The sequence below is a fragment of the Octopus bimaculoides genome, chromosome 21, assembly GCF_046866305.1.
Source record: "Octopus bimaculoides isolate indiv1 chromosome 21, ASM4686630v1, whole genome shotgun sequence".
In the NCBI taxonomy this organism is placed as follows: Eukaryota; Metazoa; Mollusca; class Cephalopoda; order Octopoda; family Octopodidae; genus Octopus; species Octopus bimaculoides.
In genome coordinates, this window is record NC_142948.1 from 36,559,279 (window position 1) to 36,585,466 (window position 26,188).

At 36.0% G+C, this 26,188-nt stretch overlaps 1 protein-coding gene across 1 annotated transcript in view; it reads left to right on the plus strand.

Annotated features, from left to right (window-relative positions):
• The window catches only part of LOC106873177 (uncharacterized), a 70,654-nt gene that overhangs the window by 26,224 nt on the left and 18,242 nt on the right, over window positions 1-26,188 (plus strand). The window contains exons 16-33 of the mRNA XM_089339125.1: window positions 238-366; window positions 1,497-1,583; window positions 8,767-8,877; window positions 9,608-9,769; window positions 13,108-13,218; window positions 13,518-13,665; window positions 14,365-14,478; window positions 15,420-15,562; window positions 16,022-16,115; window positions 16,895-18,232; window positions 18,757-18,863; window positions 19,702-19,764; window positions 21,638-21,709; window positions 22,157-22,317; window positions 22,834-23,038; window positions 23,762-23,968; window positions 24,703-24,767; window positions 25,540-25,666. Of these exons, the coding sequence (XP_089195251.1) occupies window positions 238-366; window positions 1,497-1,583; window positions 8,767-8,877; window positions 9,608-9,769; window positions 13,108-13,218; window positions 13,518-13,665; window positions 14,365-14,478; window positions 15,420-15,562; window positions 16,022-16,115; window positions 16,895-18,232; window positions 18,757-18,863; window positions 19,702-19,764; window positions 21,638-21,709; window positions 22,157-22,317; window positions 22,834-23,038; window positions 23,762-23,968; window positions 24,703-24,767; window positions 25,540-25,666 (3,444 nt within the window). The remainder of the gene's footprint in view (window positions 1-237; window positions 367-1,496; window positions 1,584-8,766; window positions 8,878-9,607; window positions 9,770-13,107; window positions 13,219-13,517; window positions 13,666-14,364; window positions 14,479-15,419; window positions 15,563-16,021; window positions 16,116-16,894; window positions 18,233-18,756; window positions 18,864-19,701; window positions 19,765-21,637; window positions 21,710-22,156; window positions 22,318-22,833; window positions 23,039-23,761; window positions 23,969-24,702; window positions 24,768-25,539; window positions 25,667-26,188) is intronic.

A 26,188-nucleotide genomic window follows, 5' to 3' on the forward strand; every position in this document is an offset into this window, starting at 1 on the left:
TAGACATACACTTACATATACATGCATTACACAGGCAAAAACGTAGAAAATTTATACACACAATCATTTACAGTACATGAATATTATGCACACAGTACACTCACTCACAAAATGTACTGACACAACTTGCATACAACACACACATACACACACACACACACAAACGCACAAAACACACATACACCCACACACATTGACTAGTGTCTTTTCATCTCTGCTCTTATCTTCTTTGAACAGCATGTCATTGAGCCAGAGGATAACAAAGATTTTGTTGGACAAATCTTTCAAGACTTACAGAAAGGATTGCAAGATAAAATGAACCAAATGAAGAAAGAACTAGATGAAAGAAAAGAGAATGAAAGAAAGGTTGGGTAAAATTCAATCAATTTTTTCTTACAATATTATTTTTGACAATATTTAGATGTTCAGAGAAGTAAGAGAGGAGATTTAACAATGGGGAAACTTCACTTTGAGATTATCTCAAACTAAAAATTATATCAATTATTCTAGGTAGCAGATTTAATAATTTATTGCATAAGATTATTTGCTAGACTGGCTATGGTGGTTGCAGCATGCATAGTAATTTATTACTCAGTTTGAAAAAATTCAAAATGAACAATGGTGAAGTGACCCAGGCATAATTCATTTGGACTGAGCTCAGGCATGATTCAGATATCAGCTATGCTATGATTTAGATATGGTTTGTCTGAGGAACTGTTGCTTAAACTTGAGTTTATGAATTAAACTAATTTTCAATAAAAATAAGAAACACAAGGAAAAAAGTCAAAGATTTCTGGAAATATAAATATGTTTTATGCTGCTGTTGTGTTAATTGATGTCATGTAACTTCTCTACTTTATACACATGCATTCACAAATATGCTTACTATCATATACCAAAACACAGGCATGTATCTGTATGTACGTGTGTGTGTGTGTATAGTAAACTGACCTTAGTGAAGTGTCAAATAGACCTGATGATCGTACACAAACTTATTAAAAGGTGAAAGAGTTACAACATACTCCAAATTTTATATTATACTCCACACAAAAACAAAACAAAAAAAAAACACAGAAAGAAGCATAAAGTGTGTGCCACAGTACAGAAATCAACTACAATTTTATAGAGCACCTTCTTGAACAGAGCTGACTGGAGCTCTCGAACACACTTTTATCACTATCCCTAAATACAGTGTATACAATACACACTCCTTAACTCTGGTTCAGCTCCAAAAACAATTTGGCCATGAGCCAATGAATGGGTCTTTATACAGCTGCCCAATTGACTGAAAATAGCAGAAGATTCTCTTTCAAATTCACTATCTTAAAACCCCTTCAAAAATAGATATATCAGTCAAAGTACTATATCTACAAACAAGAAGACAGAATAGTCAAGGCTGGAATTTGTTGTTGTTGACCTGAAGCTTAACAACAACAAATGATAATATAACTTCCAAGCAAGACAGAGCTAAACTTCATGATAAATTCTGTTTTCAGGCAAAGGAACGGAATCAAGCATTAAATGAAAAACTGAAAGAAATGAATAGATTATTGATGGAAAAGAAGACACATGATCTGAAACAGGTTAGAGACATGTATTATTTAGACTTTTCCTACTATTGTTGTCATTATAAGTTTATGTTTTCAATAAAGAATGACATTGAGTTATGAACCTTGATGAGTTTATAAGTTGTTTTGTTTCTCCATGAGTCCCATATAGCTTTACTACCAACTGGGCATTCATAGCCCTCTCCACTTCTTTTTATTTCCTATAAATCTTTTACAGTCCACAGCTTCTGTTAGTGTAATGTACTAACAATGATCTATATATTTTAACTATTAATATTGTTGTCACAGACTTAATATTTTCCACTGCTTGGAATTTATAAGGGTTTTGTTTATATTATAGTCATTGTATATTACAAATTCTTTCAGCAACAACTGATGATTTCTTCTTTTAATTTTTTTTTCTCTCCCATGTATGTATGTATGTCTGTGTATATATATATATATATATATATATATATATATATATATATATATTATCTTTATCTTATGATATTTACTTTGTATTATTATATTATACTCATTTATTGTGCTTTTAATTATTAATTTTTCTATATGTGATAGTGGATTTTCATCGATGAGTTCATGAAACTTGGTTCTTTTCCCTAAAACTATATATATATTCAATTAAGAGAAGAAAATGGAGAGTTGATGGTTAATAATTAGTTTATTAATATTGAATTAGTTATTAACCATTAACTCTCCATTTTCTTCTCTTAATTGAATATGGATTATATGCTTAATATGCTCCTATTGATTTAGGAAATTTTGTTTCCCAAAAATATAAGTGTGATCTTGAATGTAATCATCCCTTTAAAAGGTTTATATATCCTCTAATTAACTTGATTGATTGATTGATTGATTGGTAGATAGATAAATAGGTAGATAGATAGATAAATAGGTAGATAGATAGATAGATAGATAGATAGATAGATAGATAGATAGATGGATAGATAGATAGATGGATAGATAGATGGATAGATAGATAGATAGATAGATAGATAGATAGATAGATAGATAGATAGATAGATAGATGCATGCGTATGTATGTATATATTTTTCATTGATGTATATCAGCAAAAAAAAAAAAAAAATCCCGATAAGTCAATAATTTGGAACGAAAATACCCTGTGTGATATTTGTTCCGACCAAATTTCCCAGACAATCCCTCGTCACACCTGTCATTATGAAAAGCAGTGGATGAACCATTGACCCGTTCAAAATCTGTAGCCAGCGACGATATCAGTTCACAAAATGTTTGGCTTAAAACAAAATTTATAAAAATAACTTAAATAGTTAATAATTCTTGATTATAACTGGTTTCCTGTTAATCTTTAGGCTTGTTCAGTGAATTTTACTAATTTTCTACGAAATCAAGCTAGCAGACGACAGTTGATTCAACATCCTCTATGACTGCACTGAAATGGGGAAACATTATTATAATTCGAAACAAACGAACGAAAAAATATAATAATCTCACCTACCTGACCTTCTCAACAATGTTCATTTATCTTTTCGGTCTGTGTATGTGAAATCCTTTTTCTGGAATCATTAATTTACTATGATTTAATGAAGCATTGCTTCCATCAGACCTTCTTCAAAATTAATCTGAATAAATAAATTCAACAAAATTTAACGAAATTGACCAATGAGAACGCTTAATTAATACCACGTGATATTTTAAACAGATGAACTTAGTCAAAATGCATATATTAAAAATTGTGTATCACCGGTTCTAGTTGTAAGCTTATCCTAAAAGTATTTCTAATATGGTCATATTGTATATCGTTTTTGCTTTTCTTTTACTTCAAGCGTATATATCTAGAATTATAGGTGTCCTTCCTTTTGTTTGAAATAAAAAGACCAGCAGATTGTGATCTGAGGGAAAGTAAGCTGCTATTTCTAGCTGATAAGCCCACCACAACGAGTTGTCACTATTGCTCATTGAGTTAACAGTTTGTGTTGTTGATCCTTAACTTTGATTGAACAGATTTAAACTTAAAAGAATCTACAACTCTAAAAAGGAAACGGGATCTTTCTAAATTAAGATCCAGGAAACGTCTTTTTGTCAAGGACTTCATTGTCTTATGCAGTGCTTCTCATAGAAAGCGGGGACTGTGATGGTTGAAATGAGGGGTAATGGTGGACAGATTATCATGTTTAATAAAAATTATAATAGTTTTTAACTTCTAAACTTGTCCAATGACATGGCGAAGAAAGGAGGGCCAACTTCGGAATAGCTATTACTACTTCATGGAGAGGGAAATGTGCACGGAATTGGGCGGTCGTTTCTTTCCTTTCTTTTTAATACTTCTGTTTCATGCAATGGGAATCACAACTGTGAAAGGATTTTTTTCGCCCATTATTCCTCTTTATTTTTGTTTTTATGTTATTCCTTCTCCTTCAACGAGATGCCTTTTCTTTCCTTCATCAGATAGCTATTCCAAAACTTTGTCGAAAGAGCGACGATTTGGATGCAAACTCTCCTCATTAATAAAAAGGAGAAAGAAGACTAAAAATCTCATTAATATTTAGAAGGCTGAGCCTGGTATTTTATCAGTTTAAGAACTGCTAGTCTAATACGTATTTTCCATTGTACGATTGGAAGAAAATTTGACTGCTATTGCTTTCGTAATTGAAAGTAATTTCGTTTTAGTTATGCTGATAGAAAAGAAGAATGAATGTCTCGATATCCTATTCCACTTCTAAAATTTACAAAATTTATGTAAGTGTAAAGAAAAGGATTTTCAACTGGGGATATTAATGTCATCCCGGTTTCATGGCGGCCATTCATTTATTTGTATTTTCAATTTGATTCGTGGTGAATTTTCCTACTTAACAAATAAAATAGGCATTTCCCTCCACCCGCTTTGTGATCTCAAAATTAAAATGGAAATATAGGCACTATTCTGCAATGGCGAACGTGTCCAACTGGCGCCTAAAACACTCATCTATTTTTACCTGCAAAAATTTCTTTTGATTCTTGTGTTCAACCACGACGATTACGATTTTGCAAAATAAATAGATAAATGAAAATAAACAAAAATAAAAATCTTTTCAAAATTTTAATTCTACCCTCTCAATCACCACCATTTTTTGTTCTCAACTTTTTCAAAATTACGATTCTGATTTTCCAACATTTCACTTTTTTTTTTTTTTTTTTTTTGTGTGTGATATCATTAAAAATTCTTTCATCTTTCATTAAGATAAAATATTTGACATTCCAAAAGAGATATTTCTAACTAAACTATATATTATGGATGTAAGATGATTGGATTTTTTAATTATTGGTATGATGATGGAGAACCTCATTAGGTTATAATAGGGATAATAAAACCAGAATTTAAATTTTTTAAAATTCATCAAGACAGTTTACAGTTTCATTATTTTTCTCAATTGTAATTTAAGGGCTTTCTAAGTCTTTCTGGTTCAGATAGAGAATAGTTGGTACATACATACGTACGTATATATGTATGTCGTTATTCAGTTTAATTTCAAGATTTCTTGCCAATAGAGAAAGAACTGGTTTCTAATCTAGATCCAAGGCTCCTCCATTGTAGTGCCCCAGTATAGCCATAGTCTAATAACTGTAACAAGTAAAAGTTGAAAAAGGTATATATATATGACGAGTTTCCACACTATTTGCATCAACTAAATTCACCTTACAAGGCATTAGCCAGCCCAAGGCTATAGTAGAAGACTAAGTGCCATGCAATGGGATGGAACTCGAGTTGACATAGTTAAAGCAACTTTCTTAACCACACAACCATGCCTATGAGAAATTCATTTGAAGAGGTTCTTTTGGAAATCATCTTATATTTTATTTTAACTTGATATTCGATATTAAAATTCAATAAATCTTTTTTGACGCTATCAAGAAATGAGTTATAAGTTGAGAGTTTATAAGATTTAACATTTTATAATCTAAAATCTTTTAAATTAATTTTCTTTTTATTGGCTCTGTTATCGAAATGAAAGTTTCCTCCAATGAATTTTTCTTATCAAGGATTTAGTTTTCTGAATTAGCATCTCTAAGTCAAGACCGTTCCTGGATATTGGTATGTTTTTTTGAAAGAAATCCCCAAATATTGCTTTTACGTTTTAAAGTGGTTTATATAGATCATGTTCGACTCACTTGCGTATACACCTATATGTGTATGCATAAATGTATGTCTGTGTATGTGTGTGTTCATATATATATATACATACATACATACATACATATATATATGCATGTGCTTATGTATTTGTAAGTACACACAAGTGTATATGCATGCATATGTTTATGTGAAGTGTATGAGTGTGTGGGTTTTATTGGTGGACATGTGTGTTTATATATATATATATATATATATATATATATATATATATATATATATATATATATATATATATATATATATATATCATCATCATCATCATCATCATCGTTTAACGTCCGTTTTCCATGTTGGCATGGGTTGGATGGTTTGACTGAGGTCTGGAGAGCCAGCAACTGCACCAGGCTCCAATCTGATCTGGCAATGTTTCTACAGCTGGATACCCTTCCAACACCAACCAATATATATATGTGTGTGTGTAGTGGATCTTGCATGCATGAAGTGGATTCAATCCACCATAGCCAAATTTAAATTAACACTGCAACAGAACTTTTCCCACGGTGGAACAATAGTTTTTCTCTGACACCAGTTTTCTCTCACTCCCAGCTGTTGTATGGCTGCTAGCTTTACTGAGTTTATCCCCTCTTTGACAACTTTTATTTTTTCCTCCTGTAATCTACACCCTTGGAAACATATCTCTGCAAAATTTCACTGCGAAAAAATATCTTTTATCAGAAAGTTATGAAGAAACAAAGTTGTAGGTACATGAATCTTCACGTTATCTAACAGTTTTATTGACATAAAAACGAGCATCATATTTACGAAAAAAGTGCAAAGCCTTTAGGTAAGAAATTTATCAATAGTCACTTCCATTGTTTTTGAATGGATGGCCATTTTCTATCTTTAATAAAATTCATCATTTTGCAACAATACTGACTGTGCTAGTAATATTATATTACAGCATACTAGTTAATGGAAAAGCACTTAAAAGCCTCGTCTCAATGACAGTTCTATCTGGCAATTTTCTAAACGACAATTATTCCCTTTGCGTCGCTGTTGTTACATTAATTGCAAGAGTCAGCCATTAATAATGCTGCTTAAAGCTGCAGGTTGTTATTAATAAATATACTATCTAGAATGCCATAGTATTACAATGGATCATTTCCTGGTTAGGTTATACGTATTAGAAATTCTCTTTAACTTTTTATTTATATGGATGGTGGCTCTCTCCCTCCTCTCTTCTCTTTCTCTCCCTCATTCTCTCTCTCTCTCTTTCCTTCACTCTGTCTCCCTCGCTCTCTCTTGTCTCATATTCTTGAAAATTTGATATCAGATGATTTTACTGAGTGATGCTTTCTAACATAGGAACAATGCCACTGTAGTGACTAGTAATTAATTTATCAGTCTAGGAAAGATGAAAGGCAAGGTTGAGTACTGGTGGGAATTGAGCTCAGAATATAAAGGTGCAATAAAATGACTTGAGACTTTGTCTGACATTTTACTCATTCAACGAAACAATGATTTCTAATTATAGGCACAAGACTACAACTTTGGAAGAGGGTATGGTCGATTATATTGGAGAAGATGTAGATGTCACTGAGTTGAGAGCAATGTATTAATTTCAATGGTTCTTTAATTTTCTATGTACCTGCAGAAGTGTAGACCATCAACTTACCTATTGATATTGTAGTTCAAAATACTTTTAAATAAGATGTTTCTCCCTCCCACATACGCACACACACATATATATGACATGCTTCTTTCAGTTTCCATCTACCAGGTCCACTCACAAGGCTTTTGGTCAGCTTGAGGCTATAGTAGAAGACACTTAGCCAAGGTACTGCACAATGGGACTGAACCCAGAACCATGTGGTTGGGAAGCCAACTTCTTACCACACAACCAACGTGTATCTGTGTTTGAGCTTGTACCCCATTTGACAACTGAAGTGGATTTATGTTCCCCATTACTTCATCAATTCAATGAAAGAGACCACTGAAATAAGTACTTGACTTAAAAACATGTATCGCGTTCAGTTTTGTTGATTTTTAAACCCTTCAGGGCTGTGCTCTAGAATGGCCTCTGTCCTATGACTAAAACTAGTAAAAGATAAAAGAAATATTTGAAAGATGCACTTCATATGCAAACAAGATATATTTGCACACTTCAAATGCAAATGAAATATATTCATGCACTTTAAATGTAAACGAAATATATTTGAGCATGTCAAATGTAAACAAAATATATTTTATTTATACACTTCTATTTATGTACTTGGTTTTATTTGAATTGAAAACATTGAGAAAAACAGTAAGAAATCTCAAAAGAGCATTTCTATAAAATTCAAAAGGCTGTTGCATTAATAATTCCAAGAATGAAAATGTCATCCACATGCAAACAACATATATTTATGTTTATCATTTGAGATGAAAACATTTTAAGAAGATAAAAGAGTACAATACTAATGCTTTCAATACTCGCATTAACTTCAGGCATGGTTGTGTGTTTAAGAAGCTTTCTTCCCAACCATTTTGGGTTCAATTCCATTGTGCAGTACCACAGGCAAATGTCTTTCACTATAGCTCCAGGCAGGCCAAAGCCTTGAAAGTGGATTTGGTAGAAGGAAACTGGAAAAAGTTTATTGTACATATATGTATATGTGCAGGGCCAGATTAAGACCCACAGAAGTTTTAAGTACTGAATAGAATTTGGTGCCCCCATATACATGTAATTCAAAATATAAACAACAATTCTTTTTTCTTTTACTTGCTTCAGGCATTTGACTGCGGCCATGCTGGAGGCATTTAGTCAATCAAAACCTTGAAGGGTTTTAGTCAAACAAATCAAGCCCAATATTTATTTATTTATTTATTTATTTATTTCTCTCCTTACTATTATATATCCTCTGTTATATCCTTTAATGTGCTAGTATCTCCCTTTGATTGATGTTAACCCCACATGTTTTTGTTTTTGTAATTTTTTTTTTTTTGTGCTGTAACTCGTCCCTCGATATTATCCTCCATGTCTTGGGGCCCTTGTGACCAATAAAAGAAACCATTATTATTTACCATCAGATCTCATAAAAGATGTTTATTATTTTCAGGAAGATATCTTAAATGCCAAGATTGCCAGTGAGAAAAAAGTGAGAGATTTGCAAGAAGTACTTCAGAAACTGCAAAAAGAATTGGCTGACGCTGAAACACAACTGAAATTGGTGAGAATTCCAGTCTCCTCTAATGCCTTTATCATCTGATATGTTGTTACTATATAACCCTAGGTTAGTTCTTCTCAGGTAGATCTTTGATCTTTGCTCATTCCTAAGGTTGACCCTCCAGTTCATGGCCAAAGCTTTCTGGCATTCAGCTTTGAAGCCAATATTTTTCTCACTCGCTGCAGGTCTCTCTTTTTGTCTTTTATTATTATCATTATTATTATTATTATTATTATTATTATTATTATTATTATTATTATTATTATTATTATTATCTTTTTTTTATTTTATTTATTAAGGGAGGTGGTGTCAGAATTGTTATTGTATTGGAAAAAATGCTTAGTGACATTTATTCAAGCTTTATGTTCTGAGTTCAAATTCTGCCAAGGCAAACATTGCCTTTCGTCCTTTTAGGATCTTTAAAATAAGTAGAAGTAAATTACTGGGGTGAATGTGATCAACTAGTCCCCTCTCCCGGCATTGCAGGCCTTGTGCCAGAATTAGAAAGGATGATTATTATTATTATGCTTAACAGTATTTCATCTTTTCATTCTGAATTCAAATTTCGTTGGAGTTAACTCTGCCTTTCAACGTTTCAGTGTTGATAAAATTGGTACCAGTCAGGTACTGGGCTCGATGCAACTGAATTTCTCCCGCCCCACAAATTTCAGGCCTTGAGCCTATTGTAGAAAGGATTATTATTTTTATTATTATTATTATCTGTGTTGCTTAGGAGAAACAGAAAGCATTCAGTAAAAGTGTTGTCTACGAATCTCCCGACAACAGCGAAGGAAGCATGAACAGTGAAGAAAAACGATTGTTTGAGGAACTTCAAAGAGAACTGGTGGATCTAAAAAGACGAATGCTTGGTAAGGAAGAGGAATTTATTCAACAGGTATGTTGTAACTTTTTCCTGTCTTCTTCACATATAATCATCATCATCATCATCATCGTTTAACGTCCGCTTTCCATGCTAGCATGGGTTGGACGATTTGACTGAGGACTGGTGAAACCGGATGGCAACACCAGGCTCCAGTCTGATTTGGCAGAGTTTCTACAGCTGGATGCCCTTCCTAACGCCAACCACTCAGAGAGTGTAGTGGGTGCTTTTACGTGTCACCCGCACGAAAACGGCCACGCTCGAAATGGTGTCTTTTATGTGCCACCCGCACAAGCCAGTCCAGGGGCACTGGCAACGATCTCGCTCGAAAATCCTACAGGAGCCAGTCAGGCGGTACTGGCAACGGCCACGCTCAAAATGGTGCATCTCATGTGCCACCCGCACAAGAACCAGTCCAGGGGCACTGGCAACGATCTTACTTGGCTTGCCGGGTCTTCTCACGCACAGCCCATTTCCAAAGGTCTCGGTCCGTAGTCATCGCCTCGGTGAGGCCCAATGTACGAAGGTCTTGCCTCACCACCTCAGCCCAGGTCTTCCTGGGCCTACCTCTTCCACGGGTTCCCTCAACTGTTAGGGTGTGGCACTTTTTCACGCAGCTATCCTCCTCCATTCTCACCACATGTCCATACCAGCGCAATCGTCTCTCTTGCACGCCACAACTGATGCTTCTAATGTTCAGCTTTTCTCTCAAGATACTTACACTCTGACGGGTATTCACATTGACATTACACATCCAACGGAGCATACTGGCTTCATTCCTTGCGAGCTTACGTATGTCCTCAGCAGTTACAGCCCATGTTTCACTGCCATGTAGCATGGTTGTTCGTACGCATGCGTCATACAGTCTGCCTTTTACTCTGAGTGAGAGTCCCTTTGTCGCCAGCAGGGGTAAGAGCTCTCTAAACTTTGCCCAGGCTATTCTTATTCTAGCAGCTACACTTTCAGCGCACCCACCCCCACTACTAACTTGGTCGCCCAAATAGCGGAAGCTATCGACTACCTCTAGTTTTTCACCCTGGAATGAGATAGAAGTTGTTTCCTGTTTGTTTGCAGTCTTTATTGCACCTGAACATCTGCCACAAACAAAAACTAACTTGCTAGTTAACCTGCCTTTGATGTTGCTGCACCTCTTATGTGTCCATAGCTTGCACCGGGTACATCTTATAGAGTTACTACCTACTCCTTTTCTACATACTGAGCAGGGCCATCTACCTGAAGGGGTTTGTGTTTTATCTACCTTCCTACTTATTAGGATTTTGGTTTTAGCTAGGTTGACTCTAAGGCCCTTCAATTCTAGACCTTGCTTCCACACCTAAAACTTCTCCTCTAGTTCTGATAGTGACTCCGCAATTAGGGCAAGGTCATCAGCATAGAGGAGCTCCCAGGGGCAACCTGTCTTGAACTCCTCTGTGATTGCCTGGAGGACTATGGTAAATAATAGGGGGCTGAGGACGGAACCTTGGTGGACCCCTACCTCTACCCGGAATTCATTGCTGTACTCATTTCCAACCCTCACCTTACTGGCCGCATCTCTGTACATGGCTCGCACAGCTCTCACTAGCCATTCTTCTATCCCAAGTTTCCTCATTGACCACCAGATAAGGGATCGGGGGACCCTGTCAAAGGCTTTCTCCATGTCAACGAAAGCCAGGTACAGAGGTTTATCCTTGGCTAGGTATATATATTTTAATATATATATATATATATATATATATATATATATATATACACACACACACATAAATATATATATATATCTATCACACACACACACACACACATATATATATATATATATATATATATATATATACTTGGTTCCTGTGCAATAATCATTAAGGCAATCAAGGATTGTGATGTTGCTTTGATGTAGTGGTTAGCACATTTGTATGGTCTGCAGCAGGTGTAGTGTTCAAATGCCCCAAGGGGATGATAGAACATCTTTCCATTTTCTTTTTTTATTTTATTATTATAGATGTATGTGGGTGTGTATGTTTTACTTCATAATTTAATGTCTCCTGCTCGTAACTTTGGAAACACAGGAACTACTTGTAAATGGTTTATTGAAGTTTCTGAAGTTTATTGCTGTGTATCACAATCATCATCACCATTGTCATTACAATTAGCATCGTCATTTTTGTCACCATCATTACCATCAGTACAACCATGACCATCACCATTACCAGCCTGATTATTTCAACCTCGACCATTACCACACCAGCATCTCAACCAGCACTGATAACATCACCACCATCCTTTCTATCTCCACCACTACCACCATCTTCTTCAACATCCTTTTTCATGCCTGGCAATAAAACCAAGCTGAATGGAAATTTAAAGTACAGTGCAATATTTCATAGATTTGCTGATGTTTTTAATTAGTCTTAATTGCATAGTAACAAATTACAAAAATTTTACAATCTGGAATCAATTTGTTTTCTGTGAGGAAGAAGAAAAACTCTAATGATTCTGGAAAGAATTTTTTCCTCCTACTCTTCTTTCTCAGAGAAAAATAATTCATTCCATTTTATCTTTTATCTTTTACTTGTTTCAGTCATTGGATTGCAGCCATTCTGAGATACAGCCTCGAAGAGTTTTTACTTGAACAACTTGACCTCAATACTTATGTTTTTTTGCAAGTCTGGTCTCTTTTGCCAAACTACTAAGTTGTGGGGATGTAAACAAATCAACAATGGTAGTCAAGCAGTGATGAGGCCAAACACAAACATAAACACACACACACACGCACACACACACACATACAATATCATCATCGTCATTTAACGTCCATTTTCCATGTTGGTATGGATTGCAGGCTTGACAGGAGCTGGGAAGGTCAGGGGTCACACCAGGTTCCATAGTTTGTTTTGGGTTGGTTTCTGCAGTTGGATGCCCTTCTTAACACCAACCATTTTATAGATTGTACTGGGTGCTTTTTATGTGGCATCATCACCACTGCTTATACACACACACACATGTGTGTGTGTGTATGGTGAGCTTCCACACAGTTTCCATCTACCAAATTCGCTCACAAGGCATTGGTCAGCCCCAAGGCTATAGTAAAAGGTTTCACACAGTGGGACTGAACCTGAGATCAAGTGGTTGGGAAGCAAGTTTTTTAACGACACAACCATGTCTATGCCTGAAGTTGAATACATAATTCCTGTTCCCAAGTTAGTTATTTAATTTCATATGATATAAATATATACATACGTGTATGTATGTGTGTGTGTATGTGTGTGTGTGTGAACAATACATGCATCATGTATAATGTATATAACACTTTCAAGATCCTCTTGACAATCCTTGTTTTCTTGTTTTCCCTGCCCCAGCTCGCTGCCACAGAAGCCCATGCTGCACACTGGGAATCTCAAGCCAAACAACAACAACAACAATATTCTGATGAATTAAAAGGGAAACAATTGGAAAACAATCTACATAAAGTAAGTAGAGTAAATAGTCTTAAAAAGTAAAGACCCCCTTCAGTGGTTGGATCGTTGGGCTCACAATACTTCAAGTATTTTGTGATATTTACAATCTGGTGGTTCAATTCCTGCTGAGGCCAGCTTTGTCTTTCACCCTTTCAGTGTTAAGTATTGGAGGTTAATGCAATTGCCCCACCCCTCCACTCTACTCCCCTCAAAACTCCTGTCCTTCTACCAAAATTAGAAATAGCTATTTGGTATCAAATCAACATAACACTAATTAGAATACTCTCTATTATGTTCTGCTACCCGTCCAGGCTCAACAACAGGCTTGTATCCAAGTGATTTCTCAAGATTTGGACAATGCCAGGAGAACTGCTGATGACCTCCAGAAACTGCTTGATGAACGCCAGAAACAGTTGCAGTCGGAAATGGAAAATGCTAACATGTCAGAACAAATGATTGGTCAGTGCATAAATGAATTTTAGCTATTTACTAATGCTTTTCTTGTTGATATTGTTACTGCTGCTGTTGTTGTTTTGTTGTTGTTGCTGTTTATTCCTCACCACACTATTTGGTCAGCTCAATAAGAGCTGACCTATAATCAAAAGTGTTTCCAACAATGATCGTCCCCACCTTTTCTCAGGAATTGCATAGCTAGAAATATATTTAAGCACTGTGTCTATCCCTTTACAAAACAAAAGGCGTGGTGGTGATTTGAAACCTAACCACTAGGTAACTGGTCAGACACCATAATCAAGTTGCAAAACTTTCATGTGGTCAGTGTATTAAATAACCAATCAGCATGAAGCCATTGCATGATTCAATCTTCTAGAATCTTCTTGTGTCCTATAAAAGGCTGCTTTTGACAGTAATTAATTGCAGAGTGTTGAAAGATGGCTGAGCAATATGTGCCTCCACTCTTGTCAGCAGACAGTCCAGACAGATGACCAAGGAAGATGCAATCCCATGGTCATTCTTTACTGCTTTACTCCATACATAGACATCTTCCAAAATAAAATAAGAATACTTTTCATAATAGATCAACTCAATTAGGTGTGACCTTGGGTTAAACAACAACAACAACTAATTCTGTGTTCTCCTCTTCTGAAGGAAGTTGCCAAAACTGACTACCCGTTTGTTTTTCTTTTTGGAATCCTTCAGCTGGTCAAGAAGAAGAACTGAGCCATCTGTATAACATTCTGGAACAGCAGCGAGACGAGATCAGTAACTTGAATGGTGGCTTAGATCAACTTTACGGCCAAAACCCAGACGCAAGTATGAAAAAGTTCATTATGCCCGATATGTATGTATGTATGTATGTGTGTGTGTATATATGTATGTATGCATGTGTATGTGTGTGTGTGTGAGTGTGAGCGTATGTGTGTGTGTGTGAATGCATATATGTATGTATGCATGTGTATGTGTGTGTGTGTGTGTGAGTGTGAGCATATGTGTGTGTGTGAATGTATATATGTATGTACACGTGTGCATGTATGTGTGTGTGTATATGTATGTATGCAAGCATCTATGTGCAAACACACATACATATTTATTTATTTATTTATGGGTTTCAGCCAAGTGGCTGTGGTCATGCTGGAGCACCGAGCAATACACTTCATTTCACGTTGCTCCAGTTCATTCAGTTGGCAAGCATGAGTAATCCTGTTACAGACCAGTGTCCCATCCAGGGAAGGAATATACACACTGCGGAATCTGGGAAACTTGCCTTATAAGCCTTTGGCTCACAGAAGCTTGTACGATTGTGTACAGAAGAATGTATGAATCAATGAAGTTCCAACTTAATCTGATTTTCACATTTTATTATTTACAATTTTTACAACTTTACTATACTGAAATAAACCAGTTGTTTCATTCAATGTTCCACAACTGTGTGTGTGTGTGATGGGCTTCTTTTAGTTTCCATTGACCAGATGCACTTACAAAGCTTTGGCTAGCTTGGTATTACAATAGAAGGCACTTGACCACGGTATTGTGCAGTGGGACTGAACCTAACACCACATTACTGGAAAGCAAGCTTCTTGACCAAGCAGCCATGTTACACCTATGTAACCTATGTAACTCACATTTAAATTAACCAATCTTTTTGCATCCCAATTCCTGACCTTAAACTAAGGGTCCTAACAATTTCAGTAAAGGAAGATTTAGGAATATCATCAAACAAATCTTTCCTCTTTTTCTCTTTTTCTTTCTTCCAGGAGGGCCATCTTATGATGCAGAAGTGAACAGACTTCGTGATGAAGTCAACTCTTTGAGAGAGACACTAGCCATGCAATCTTCTTATATGGAAAATATGCCCAAATTTTCAACAGGTACCTCAACAGATCCCCATCTACCTCAGGTTAGTAGCATATATTCTGCTATGGTGTAGGCTGATTCATGATAAGCAGTGAATAAATTTAAAGCTTCAGGTCTTTGCCCTGGTAAGTATTCTATTGGTCTCTGTTGCCAAAATGCTTGGTTACGGGGAAATAAACAAACTAACACTGATTGTCAAGCAGTCAGTGGTGGTGATGGACACATACACACACACACACACTATGCGTTTATTTCAGTTTCTGTCAACCAAATGCACTCACAAGACTTTGGTGAGCATCAAGTCTATTGCAGAAAACACTTGCCCAAGGGATTGAACCAGGTACCATGTACTTAGGAATCAAACTTCTTACCACCCAGCCACATTTATTTTATTTAATACACCGGTTTTTTTGAGATTTTTTTTGTGTTTTGTTTTTTATCCATCATCTTAACTCACTGGACTTCCAAATAGTTTATATATTTCCATAATTATATTCTACAGACACAACCCACTTTACCACAAGTCAGCAACACTCAATACATCTCTGATGACCTGGGTCATTTTAATGGATTTCAAGCTTTTCCAAGTGACAATGGTAACCTTACTTTTAATGATTTATTATTGTTGTCAAATAACAGTATTGTAAAAGTCACTACATTTCCCCCTATGTCTATATATCTATTGGTCACTGTTGGTTTTGTTGACTGTGCAGAATATGCTTCAAGGAAGAGTGAAGTTTAATAAAACTGAAAAATGTCCATTATTTTCACCAGTTCACTTTAAAGAGCAGATCCACTCTATTCTACATTGTCTATATCGTCCAACAATTTCAGTCAGCTGACCTTATAGGAATTATCTCCCTTAATTATCATGTTTTTTTTAAATATTTTAAATATACCTAAAGGGAGTTTTTTCCTACTAATTGTATAGATAATCTCAGTTAACCAAGATTTTTCATTTCACTATATTGCATAAGTGAAACCATGTTATATTTGTATTTTGTATGTACAACACTGCCTTAAGGCATTTTCACTGTCATATGGTTGTTAATGGTTGTTAATGGCAAGCTGGAGGAGGTGGGGGGGTGCACCAGATTCCACTCTGATTTGGTATGGTTTCTATGGTTGGATGCCCTTCCTAACATGCCAACCACTTTACCGAGTGTACTGGATGCTTTTACATGGCACTGCATGGGCACTTTTACATGGCACCACACAGGTGCCTTTTATGTGCTGCCGCATGGGCACTTCTATGTGGCACCACCATGTGTGCTTTACACAACTACTGTATTTATAATTATATGCATATTGTGTATTTAATTTTTATATTTTTTTTACCCATGTATCTCACAAACAATTTAATATCTTTCTTCAGCTTTAGACTACCAGATATCACCTTCACCATTCAATCAGACTGCTGCCCCACAAGTACCTCCAGAACTATCACCAACTCTTCAACAAGTCTCTCCTCCTACAAACGTATATATCCAACCCCAACCTGTCTTGGTAAACAGTAAGGACAGAAGAATGGATATGGCTTACATACCTTCAAAACAGCCATCAAACTTTGGCAGTATATTGGTGCAACCAGACCATGTAGGGAGTGAGTCAGTGCAGCAATTCACCAATGAAGCAGAACAGTATGATGCACCTAATCACCTAGTGCCAGAGAAATCAACAACAGTACATTTGACCCCTCATACAAACAGAAATTTAGATATTGCTCCTCAAAACCCCTTTCTTACTGATATCATTTCATCTGGTAATTCACCCACTTGGCAGGGTGTATCTACAAAGTTTCCTTCTGAGGTTGTAACTTCATCTCCTAAAATTATACAACCACTGCAGACACAGCCAATATTGTATGTGGCTTCACCTGAAAAGGTAGACCATAGGAATCACACTCAGGCAGGGGTTATCACACAGAGGATTTCCTCACAACCTGTGAAGAATTCATGTTTATTAACTGCTGGCGCTGAAGAACATTTAACACAACCTGAAAACTCAATGCATCCAGTAAATTCCACTGGAAGTCACTACCAAAATTATAATCCTCTGAAAACAGTATCTTTCAAACAACCATTTGTTCAGTCTACTTCAGAAAGCCATGATACTGCAGGTTCAAATTTAACAGGAACCCTTCTGCCTAGACGCCCTATTAGGTTTACTTCAGGATCACAATACAGGGAGCCATATAGACACTCAGTAAACCATCAACCACAGCAACTATATACTGTTACAAACCATCAACCACAACAGTTATATACTGAAATAGAACAGCAACCACAACAACTATATTCTACAACAAACCAAAGACAGCAGCTGTATAATTCCACAAACTATCAAACACAGCAGCCTCAACAGCTATATAACACGACAAGCCATCAACCACAACAGGTACATAACACTTCAAGCTATCAACCACAGCAACCATATACTGCATCAAACCATCAACCTCAACAGTTACATGCTGTGTCAAGCTATCAGCCTCAGCAGATATTTACAACAGCAAACAATGAACCACAGAAATTATACAGTGTACAAGCACCAATCCACCCTCAAGTACCACCTGATGTCCAGACACATATACATCCAAATGGAAACATACAGTACCACACAGCAATTCCTGGCCCACCAGTGGCTTCAAGTTCACCGGTCAACTTGCACACAAAAGACTATGGAAGGCAACATGGGAAACAATTTAGTCCAATAAGTAGGTTTTTTTAGTATTTTTTGTTGTTGCTGTTTCTGCAACGTAGATTATATGAAATATTGTAGTTGTGAGGTGAAGGTGCTGGATTAATGTTTATCCCATGGTTAAGAGTTCAACTTGAATTTGTTCTTATTATTCAATTTTTTTATTTATTTATTTTCTTGCTATACAATACATACATGTATGTATGCATGCATGTATGTATTATGTATGTTTATGTTTACATGTGTGTATATGCATGTGCATACACAACATGCAGCCCGGTCCAGGAATTGAACTCACTACCTTGTGATTGTGAGCTCAACACTGTAACCACTGAGCCATGCACCTTCACTATCATATAGTACACACATTTTATTTTTACTGGCCAACGGAAAGTGGTCATAAGAAATGATTTGCATATGATTAGCATGTTACACCATTAGCAAAAATTTCATCAGAGCAGTCAGGATTAAAGCTTAAATATAATGTATATAGAATGTATATATTGGGTTATGTTCTTAAGATTTGAAATTCTCTTTCAGAGACTGTTTTGGAATCAAATGTGCAACCTACTTTTCCTTCTTCTAGAACACTCTACCATCCAGAACATGAGGGAATGTTCTGTAATATTCCAGAACACAGCAATTTGGTAAAATTATTAGGCTTTTCCTATATTTCCTTTGTTTTGTGTGTGTGTGTGTGTGTGTGTGTGTGTGTGTGTGTGTGTGTGTGTGTGTGTGTGTGTGATTACAAGAGTTATATGTGAGCTATTTAAAGTTTCCTGCTTTGATAGTGCAGTAATTGTAAAGGCTTTATAACATGCTATGCATGATCCAGCAATTGGATAGACTTGTGTGGCATATCATGCCTGATCTGGCAATCATTCAGGTTTTAGAATCTGAACAATTGCCAGACTGTAAACTAAACGAGCCTATCTGATTACTACACTATCCAATCACGGAACTTGAAGTATGGGTACAGGCATGGCTGTCTGGTAAGAAGTTTGCTTCCCAACCACATGGTTACAGGTTCAGTCCCACTGCATGGCACCTTGGGAAAGTCTCTTCTGCTAAAGTCTCAGGCCAACCAAAACTTTGTGAGTGGATTTGGTTGACAGAAACTGAAAGAAGACTGTTGTGTATATTTGTGTGTGTGTGTGTGTGTCTCCCACTACTGCTCAACAACCAGTGTTGGTTTGTGTATGTCCCCATAACTTCGCAGTTTGGTAAAAAGACACTGGTGGAATAATTATCAGGCTTTGAAACAAAAAATAAGTGCTAGAGTCAATTTATTTGGCTAAAAATTCTTCAAGGCAAGAATGTATTTTAAAATGGTTGACACGATACTTCTATGATGCTAAAACAATATTAATGTGAATGAGCTGTTTTATGGTGATATATTTAAGCATATTGAAACATTAGATCAATTATTATAACCTTGTAGTGATATTGATAAAATGACATTTTTTTTTTTTCCTGTTTGGATAGGAACATCTAGTCAACAAACTACAACGGAAACTGGCTCGATGGAAATCGAGGTTTCAATACCAGGTAAAGTAATTTTTTTCTTTTTTCCAATCCATGGGGAATTCATAGGACCACTGCCTAACTTTAAGTATTCTCCAATGTTTGGTGGATGAAAAATCATTCTCCTCCTGGATAGGACACCAGTCTTTTTTTTTTCTATGTAACATTCCTAGATGACCTGGTAGTAATCCACACCATACTCAGGCGAAGTAATATTTGGTCAACAGCTTAGAGGCTAAACTGAACACTTGCAATGGGAAATGAACTCTAGGAGCTATGAACTAACTGTCTGATACTTTATCCATGATTTCCTCTTATATTGGTCATTAAAAATTACACAGGAAGTCATCTCTTGCACTATTGAACTATAACAGTGGTCATTTATGCACTGTACAATTACAGAGGTGATAATTGCAGTTGGTAGCGATTTAATCTACTGGTCAGTTAACTGTTGATGGTCATTTAATTTACTGGTCTGTTACAGTGACAATTACACTGGTGGTCATTTCATGCACTGTTCAAATATAACAGCAGTCATTTTAGATTCTTTCTAGCTCATAGTCATTAAATATACTGGTCAATTACTGTAGCAATAATTTAATTTGCTGGCCAAATATGGTTGATGGCAAAATATTTTCCTACTCTATTACTGTTGCTGATCATTAACCCTACTGGTGAATCATATTGGCAGTCATTTAATGGTTTGTTAATTATAGTTGGTGGTCATTTAATTTATTGGTCAGTTACAGTGGTGAGAATTTATTTTACTACTCTCTAACTGTTGGCGGTCATTTACTATAATGGTCAGTTACAGTTGGTGATCATTTGACGTATCAATCAGTTATAATTGGTGGTCATTTAATCTACTGGTTGGTTGGTGGTCATCTAATCTACTGGTCGGTTACAGTAGTGGTAATTTATTTTACTACTCTATTCCAGTGATGATCATTAACTCTACTGGTCAATTATAGTGGCAATCATTTAGTGTAGTGGTTAGTTACAGGGTTGGTAATCTATTTTACTGCTCTATTAGTGTTGGCCATTTAGATAATTTACTCTATTGGTCAATTCCAGTGGTGGTCATTTAGTGTACTTATCAATTATAATTTCATATTGGATTTTAATTTCATATTATTGTTTCCCCCACTGCCTCCTCTATCAGGTAACCATATATTCTGACATAATGTCCCTTCAAACTAGACCCAATCATATTATGAAAGGGTTGCATCTGATAATATTGCCGAAGGTATATTATTCTAGAAGAAAAGAACAGCTGGAATGACTTTATTACTGCTGATCTAAGGCTGAATAACATTTTTCAGACTTACAAATGTTTTCATCATCATCATCATTATCAGCATCCTCATTTAATGTCTGTTTTTCATACTGGCATGGGCTGGACAGCTTGACAGGAGTTGGCAAGGCCAGGGGCTGAACCAGGTCCCATAGTTTGCTTTGGTATGGTTTCTACAACTGGATGCCCTTCCTAATACCAACCACTTCATAGAGTGTACTGGGAACTTCTTACATGGCAGTGCTTTTTATGTAGAACCAGCCAGCACCAGTGTTTTTATGTGACACCATCACCAGTGATTTTTATGTGGCACCAGTGCCTTTTATGTGGCACCATCACCAGTACTTTTCACATGGCACCAGCACCAGTGCTTTTTATGTGGTATCAGGGCTTTTTATGTGGCACCATCACCAGTACTTTTCACAAGGCACCAGCAGCAATGCATTTTACATGGCGCCATCACCAGTGCTTTTATGTGGTCTCCCAAATTTGCTTCAAAGTTACCAGTGAATTGCTTCAAATGAGATGCTGGTTGTTAATAACATATCCTGTGGCTGCTGCATTAAACTTCAATTACTTCAATTGTGATATTCCTCCCGACAGATGCAGAGGGAAGAAGCTGATACTTTACAGAAAAAGAGCAAGTTGATGTACAAACTGAAAGAACAGCTGGAGGTAAGATGATACCATCTTCATCATCATTGTTATCACTGAGGTCATCGTCATATTCATCATCAACATCATTGTTGTCATCATTGGCAACATCGTTGTTATCATTATTATAATCACCATCATCATTGATATCTCACCATCTTCATCAATATGATGATGATGATCATCATCATCACCATCATCATCATCCTTATCATCATCATATTCATCATAAACATCATCATTATCCTTGATATCAACTTCAACATTATCATCATTATCACAACTCCCTCCTTCCTCACTATCCTTCCCCTTGCCTCCTTATCACCATCGCCATCATCATCATCATCATCATTGTTGCCATAGTCATCTTCATTAACACCTTTCTCCTTTTTTCTGGACCTGTATCCCTTACTGATAGCCTCTCCCTAACAACCTAGTGTAAACTCTGACCTATCTTGCATATTCTAGGAACGGCGGAATGAGCTGGAAGGTTTGGACTTGGCAATAGAACGTCAAAAGAGGAATCAGGAGAAGATGATGAAGGAGGAGAGACAACTGATGTGTGACCATAAGCTGGCTAAAGAAGAACTGTTACGTCTACAACGTGCTTCGTTGCAGAACAGGAAACGGTAAACTAGAGCTATACAGCATATGCATCTAACTTTTACTGGCTCCTCCTCTTCTTCTTTTTCTTCTCCTCCTCCTTTTTCTTCTCTCTCTCTCTCTCTCTCTCTCTCTCTCTCTCTCTCTATATATATATATATATATATATATATATATATATATATATATTTATATATCTGTGGGCTTATGTCAAACAGCTGCTGTCACATGTGGGACGATTTCGGTTATCGGCTGAGTCTATCATGAATATTACCCTGCCACCTTCTTTTAATTGGGAAGGCAAGGCAGTTTTCATTGTGCTGGTGGCTATGGTGAAAGAATGAGTGTGGTGGATTCGTGCAAGAAGTCTAGAGACAAACACTTCATATTAAGCCATGTGAAGGCACATGACTTAATGTAGTTATGTATTAGAGAGGACTAAGATAATTTCATACTTTGTTCTTCTCCCTGAAATATTTCTTGTGTCTTGATAACTTCTTTACAGCTAAGTTTTACCTGTTCTTCTGTTTCTACTTCTCAAGGAAACACATCCCCCACAACTACATAGAAACTGACAGTTCATCTGACTCCAGCTTTGAAGACCGAGAGTCTTATAAGAAACAGCTGAAACTTCAAGATGAAATCAAATGCTTGGAAAAGACTCTGTTTAAACGACAGGCACAGCTGAAGGATGCAGACGCAAAACTCAAAGAATACAAACAGAATTTAAATGATGCAAAATTACAGGTTCAAAGATTCTTAATACATTTTCAGTTGTTGTTTAATCTTGAGGTTTTGGTACTTCTAAGTTTGGACATAATGCTGTAGTAGGCAACAAGTCATCTACATTTGGGACTTAACATAGCGGGTAATAAACTGTCTTTGACTGGGGGTTAATTATTGAGATTTTGGTATTTCTTCAATTGAGACTTAAAGCTAAGGGCAATGATCTTTCTTTAACAGGGAGATAAATTTTAAGATAGTGTCTCTCCTTTTTTCTTTCTTAGTTTTTCATAAGAGACTCATAAGGCCAGTTACACAATATCCATTGCATATAAATTACCAAGATCACAGCATTCCCTTGAATGGGATGCCAGTCCATTGCAGGTTTCAAAGCTGTCTGTCTGTCTATCTATCTATCTACCTTCTAGCTCTCTGTCTGTCTATCTGCTTGCCTGTGTATCTATCTATGTACCTACCTACCTACCTACCTATATATATATATATATATATATATATATATATATATATATATATATATATATCAAGCTCCACTGTCTGTCTTGGCATTGTATTTTTTATGGCTGGATACCCTTTCTTTCCAATGCAACCACCACAGAGTGGACTAGATGCTTTTTATGTAGCACCAGCACACACACACACATACATATATATTTGTCTATCTCTCTGTCTTTCTGTTTTCTGCCTCTCAACCTTGAAATTCCATAGCCACATGTTTTTGTCTTTTAGGCTGAAGAAACAGTTAGAAAACATGACAGTGCTTCTTCCTCTTTACACACTGTCAGGAAAGAGACTCGAGAACTGGAAGAACGAGCAAACAAGGCAGGGCTACAACTTATCACAGAATCTGGGAACCTGAAGATGATTAAAACAGAATACAAAGAGATGCAGCAGAAAAAAAGCACATTGGAGAAAATACTGGCAGATATAAATGTGGTCAGTTGACATATTTGACATGTTGTGGTGCAGGTCATATACATTCTGGTTTGATTTGTTTGGTGGCAGCTTGGGCAAGTGTCTTCTACTATGGCTTTGGGTTGACTAATGTCTTGTGAGTAAAATTTGCTCAATGGAAACTGTATAAAACTTTATTATGTGCAAGTGTGTATGTATATGTATATGTATGTGTGTGTGTGTGTATGTATATGTATATGTGTGTGTGTGTGTGTGTGTGTGTGTGTGTGTGTGTGTGTGTGTGTGTGTGTGTGTGTGCAGATAAGGATACACATCGTAGAAGGACAGAATGGACTAGGTGGAGCATGAGGATACACGTAGATGGAAAGGGTTGCTGAAAAGGCCACAGATGTGTGATGAAAAATTTTCGTAAGATAAAATAAGAACAATAATAAACAAGTGAGGAATGAATATATAGTACATGTGTTTATTTGGCAAGAAATATAACAATATGTTTCAACACATGATTTCACATCAGGAATCTTGCTAAACAAATTCATAAACGTATACATATATATATATATATATATATATATATATATATATATATATATATTTGACAGGAATGACAATAAAAGAAAGAAAGAGACCTCGATATTATGCAAATAGAGGAATTTATCTGTAGAAATATATGACACTTATTCAGTAGCCATGATGTTGTTGTTGTCGTTGTTGTTCATCATATTTAAACCATGTACCATTTGTACTTATTTTAGATCATTACTGAAAAAGATAGGGAATTTCGAAAGCTTGATAGTAAAATCCAAACCTCAAATCAAAGGCAAGCATGTTGATTTTTTAAAAATATTTTCTGTTTTTTTTTTCTTTTGTCTTTTTAATTTGAAAGAACTGAATAATATTGGTTTAAAATTTTGGCACAAGGCCAGCAAGTTTGGAGGAGGGTGTAAGTCGATTACATCGACCCCAGTATTGAACTACTACTTATTTTATCACCTCCAACAGGATGAAAGGCAAAGTCGACCTTGATGGAATTTGAACTCAGAATGCAAAGACAGATGAAATGCTGCTAAGCATTTTGGTTGGCATAGTTACAATACTGCCAGCTCACCAAATAACTGAATAATATTGTACAGAATACAAACTATTATATTGCGACGAATAAGGTGGTGAACTGGCAGAAATACTTGTATGTAGGACAAAATGCTTAGCAGCAGTTTTTCTAGCTCTTTATGTTTTGAGCTCATATACCACCAAGGTCAATTTTGGCCTCCATCTTTCTGTGGCAGACAACATGTAATACCAATCAAACACTGGGATTGATAAAATCAACTAACTTGTACCCTACTGGCTTTGTGGTTCATCATTATCATCATCATCATCATCATCATCTAATGTCCGTTTTCCATGCTTGGGTTGGATGTTTCGACTCAGGTCTGGGAAGCCAGGAGGCTGCACCAGACTCCAGTCTGATCTGGCAGTGTTCCTACAGCTGGATGCCCAAATAATTATTATGAAGTAATAATGATCAGCCATTTTTTTTTTCAAAAAATTTACAAATGAATATATGAAACAGTTTTCTTCTTTAATTATAGACTACAATTGGTGCAGAGGGAGCTGACAGTGACATCTGAGGCAGAGAGAGAAGCTACAAAGTCTTTGATAAATTCTAAAGGAAAATTAGAAAAGACAAAACTGGAGATCAGCAAATTAAGAGAACAGGTATAGACTATTTACTTTTTAACCTTTCATTGTTCCTTAGAGAGCAAAACATAGCATGTCTTAGAGTGTAAAAAGCTAGAGCAAATAATGCAAAACATTTTTTTGTTTTGTATGATTTAGCAATTCTGCCAGCTCTCAGTCTTCTTGTTCATATGTATGTATGTATGGATGGATGGATATAATGGACTTCTTTCAGTTTCAGTTACCAAATCCACTCACAAGGCTTTGGTTGGCCCAAGACTAAGATAGAAGACACTTGCCCAAGGTGTCACACAGTGGGACTGAACCAGGAACCATGTGGATGGGAAACAAGCTTCTTACCACACATCCACAAAATTATATATATTGCTATTGTTAAGTAATTTACAAAAGTCCCTAAATATTTCAGAGAAAATGGGGTGAAATTGAGCTGAGATGTTTGTGCTTCTTATGTCTTCCTGTATCTCTTGATACAATAAAATTATCATTTATTCATGTATTTATTTTTAAATTCTATTTTTGTACTTTTCTTTTCCTTAAATC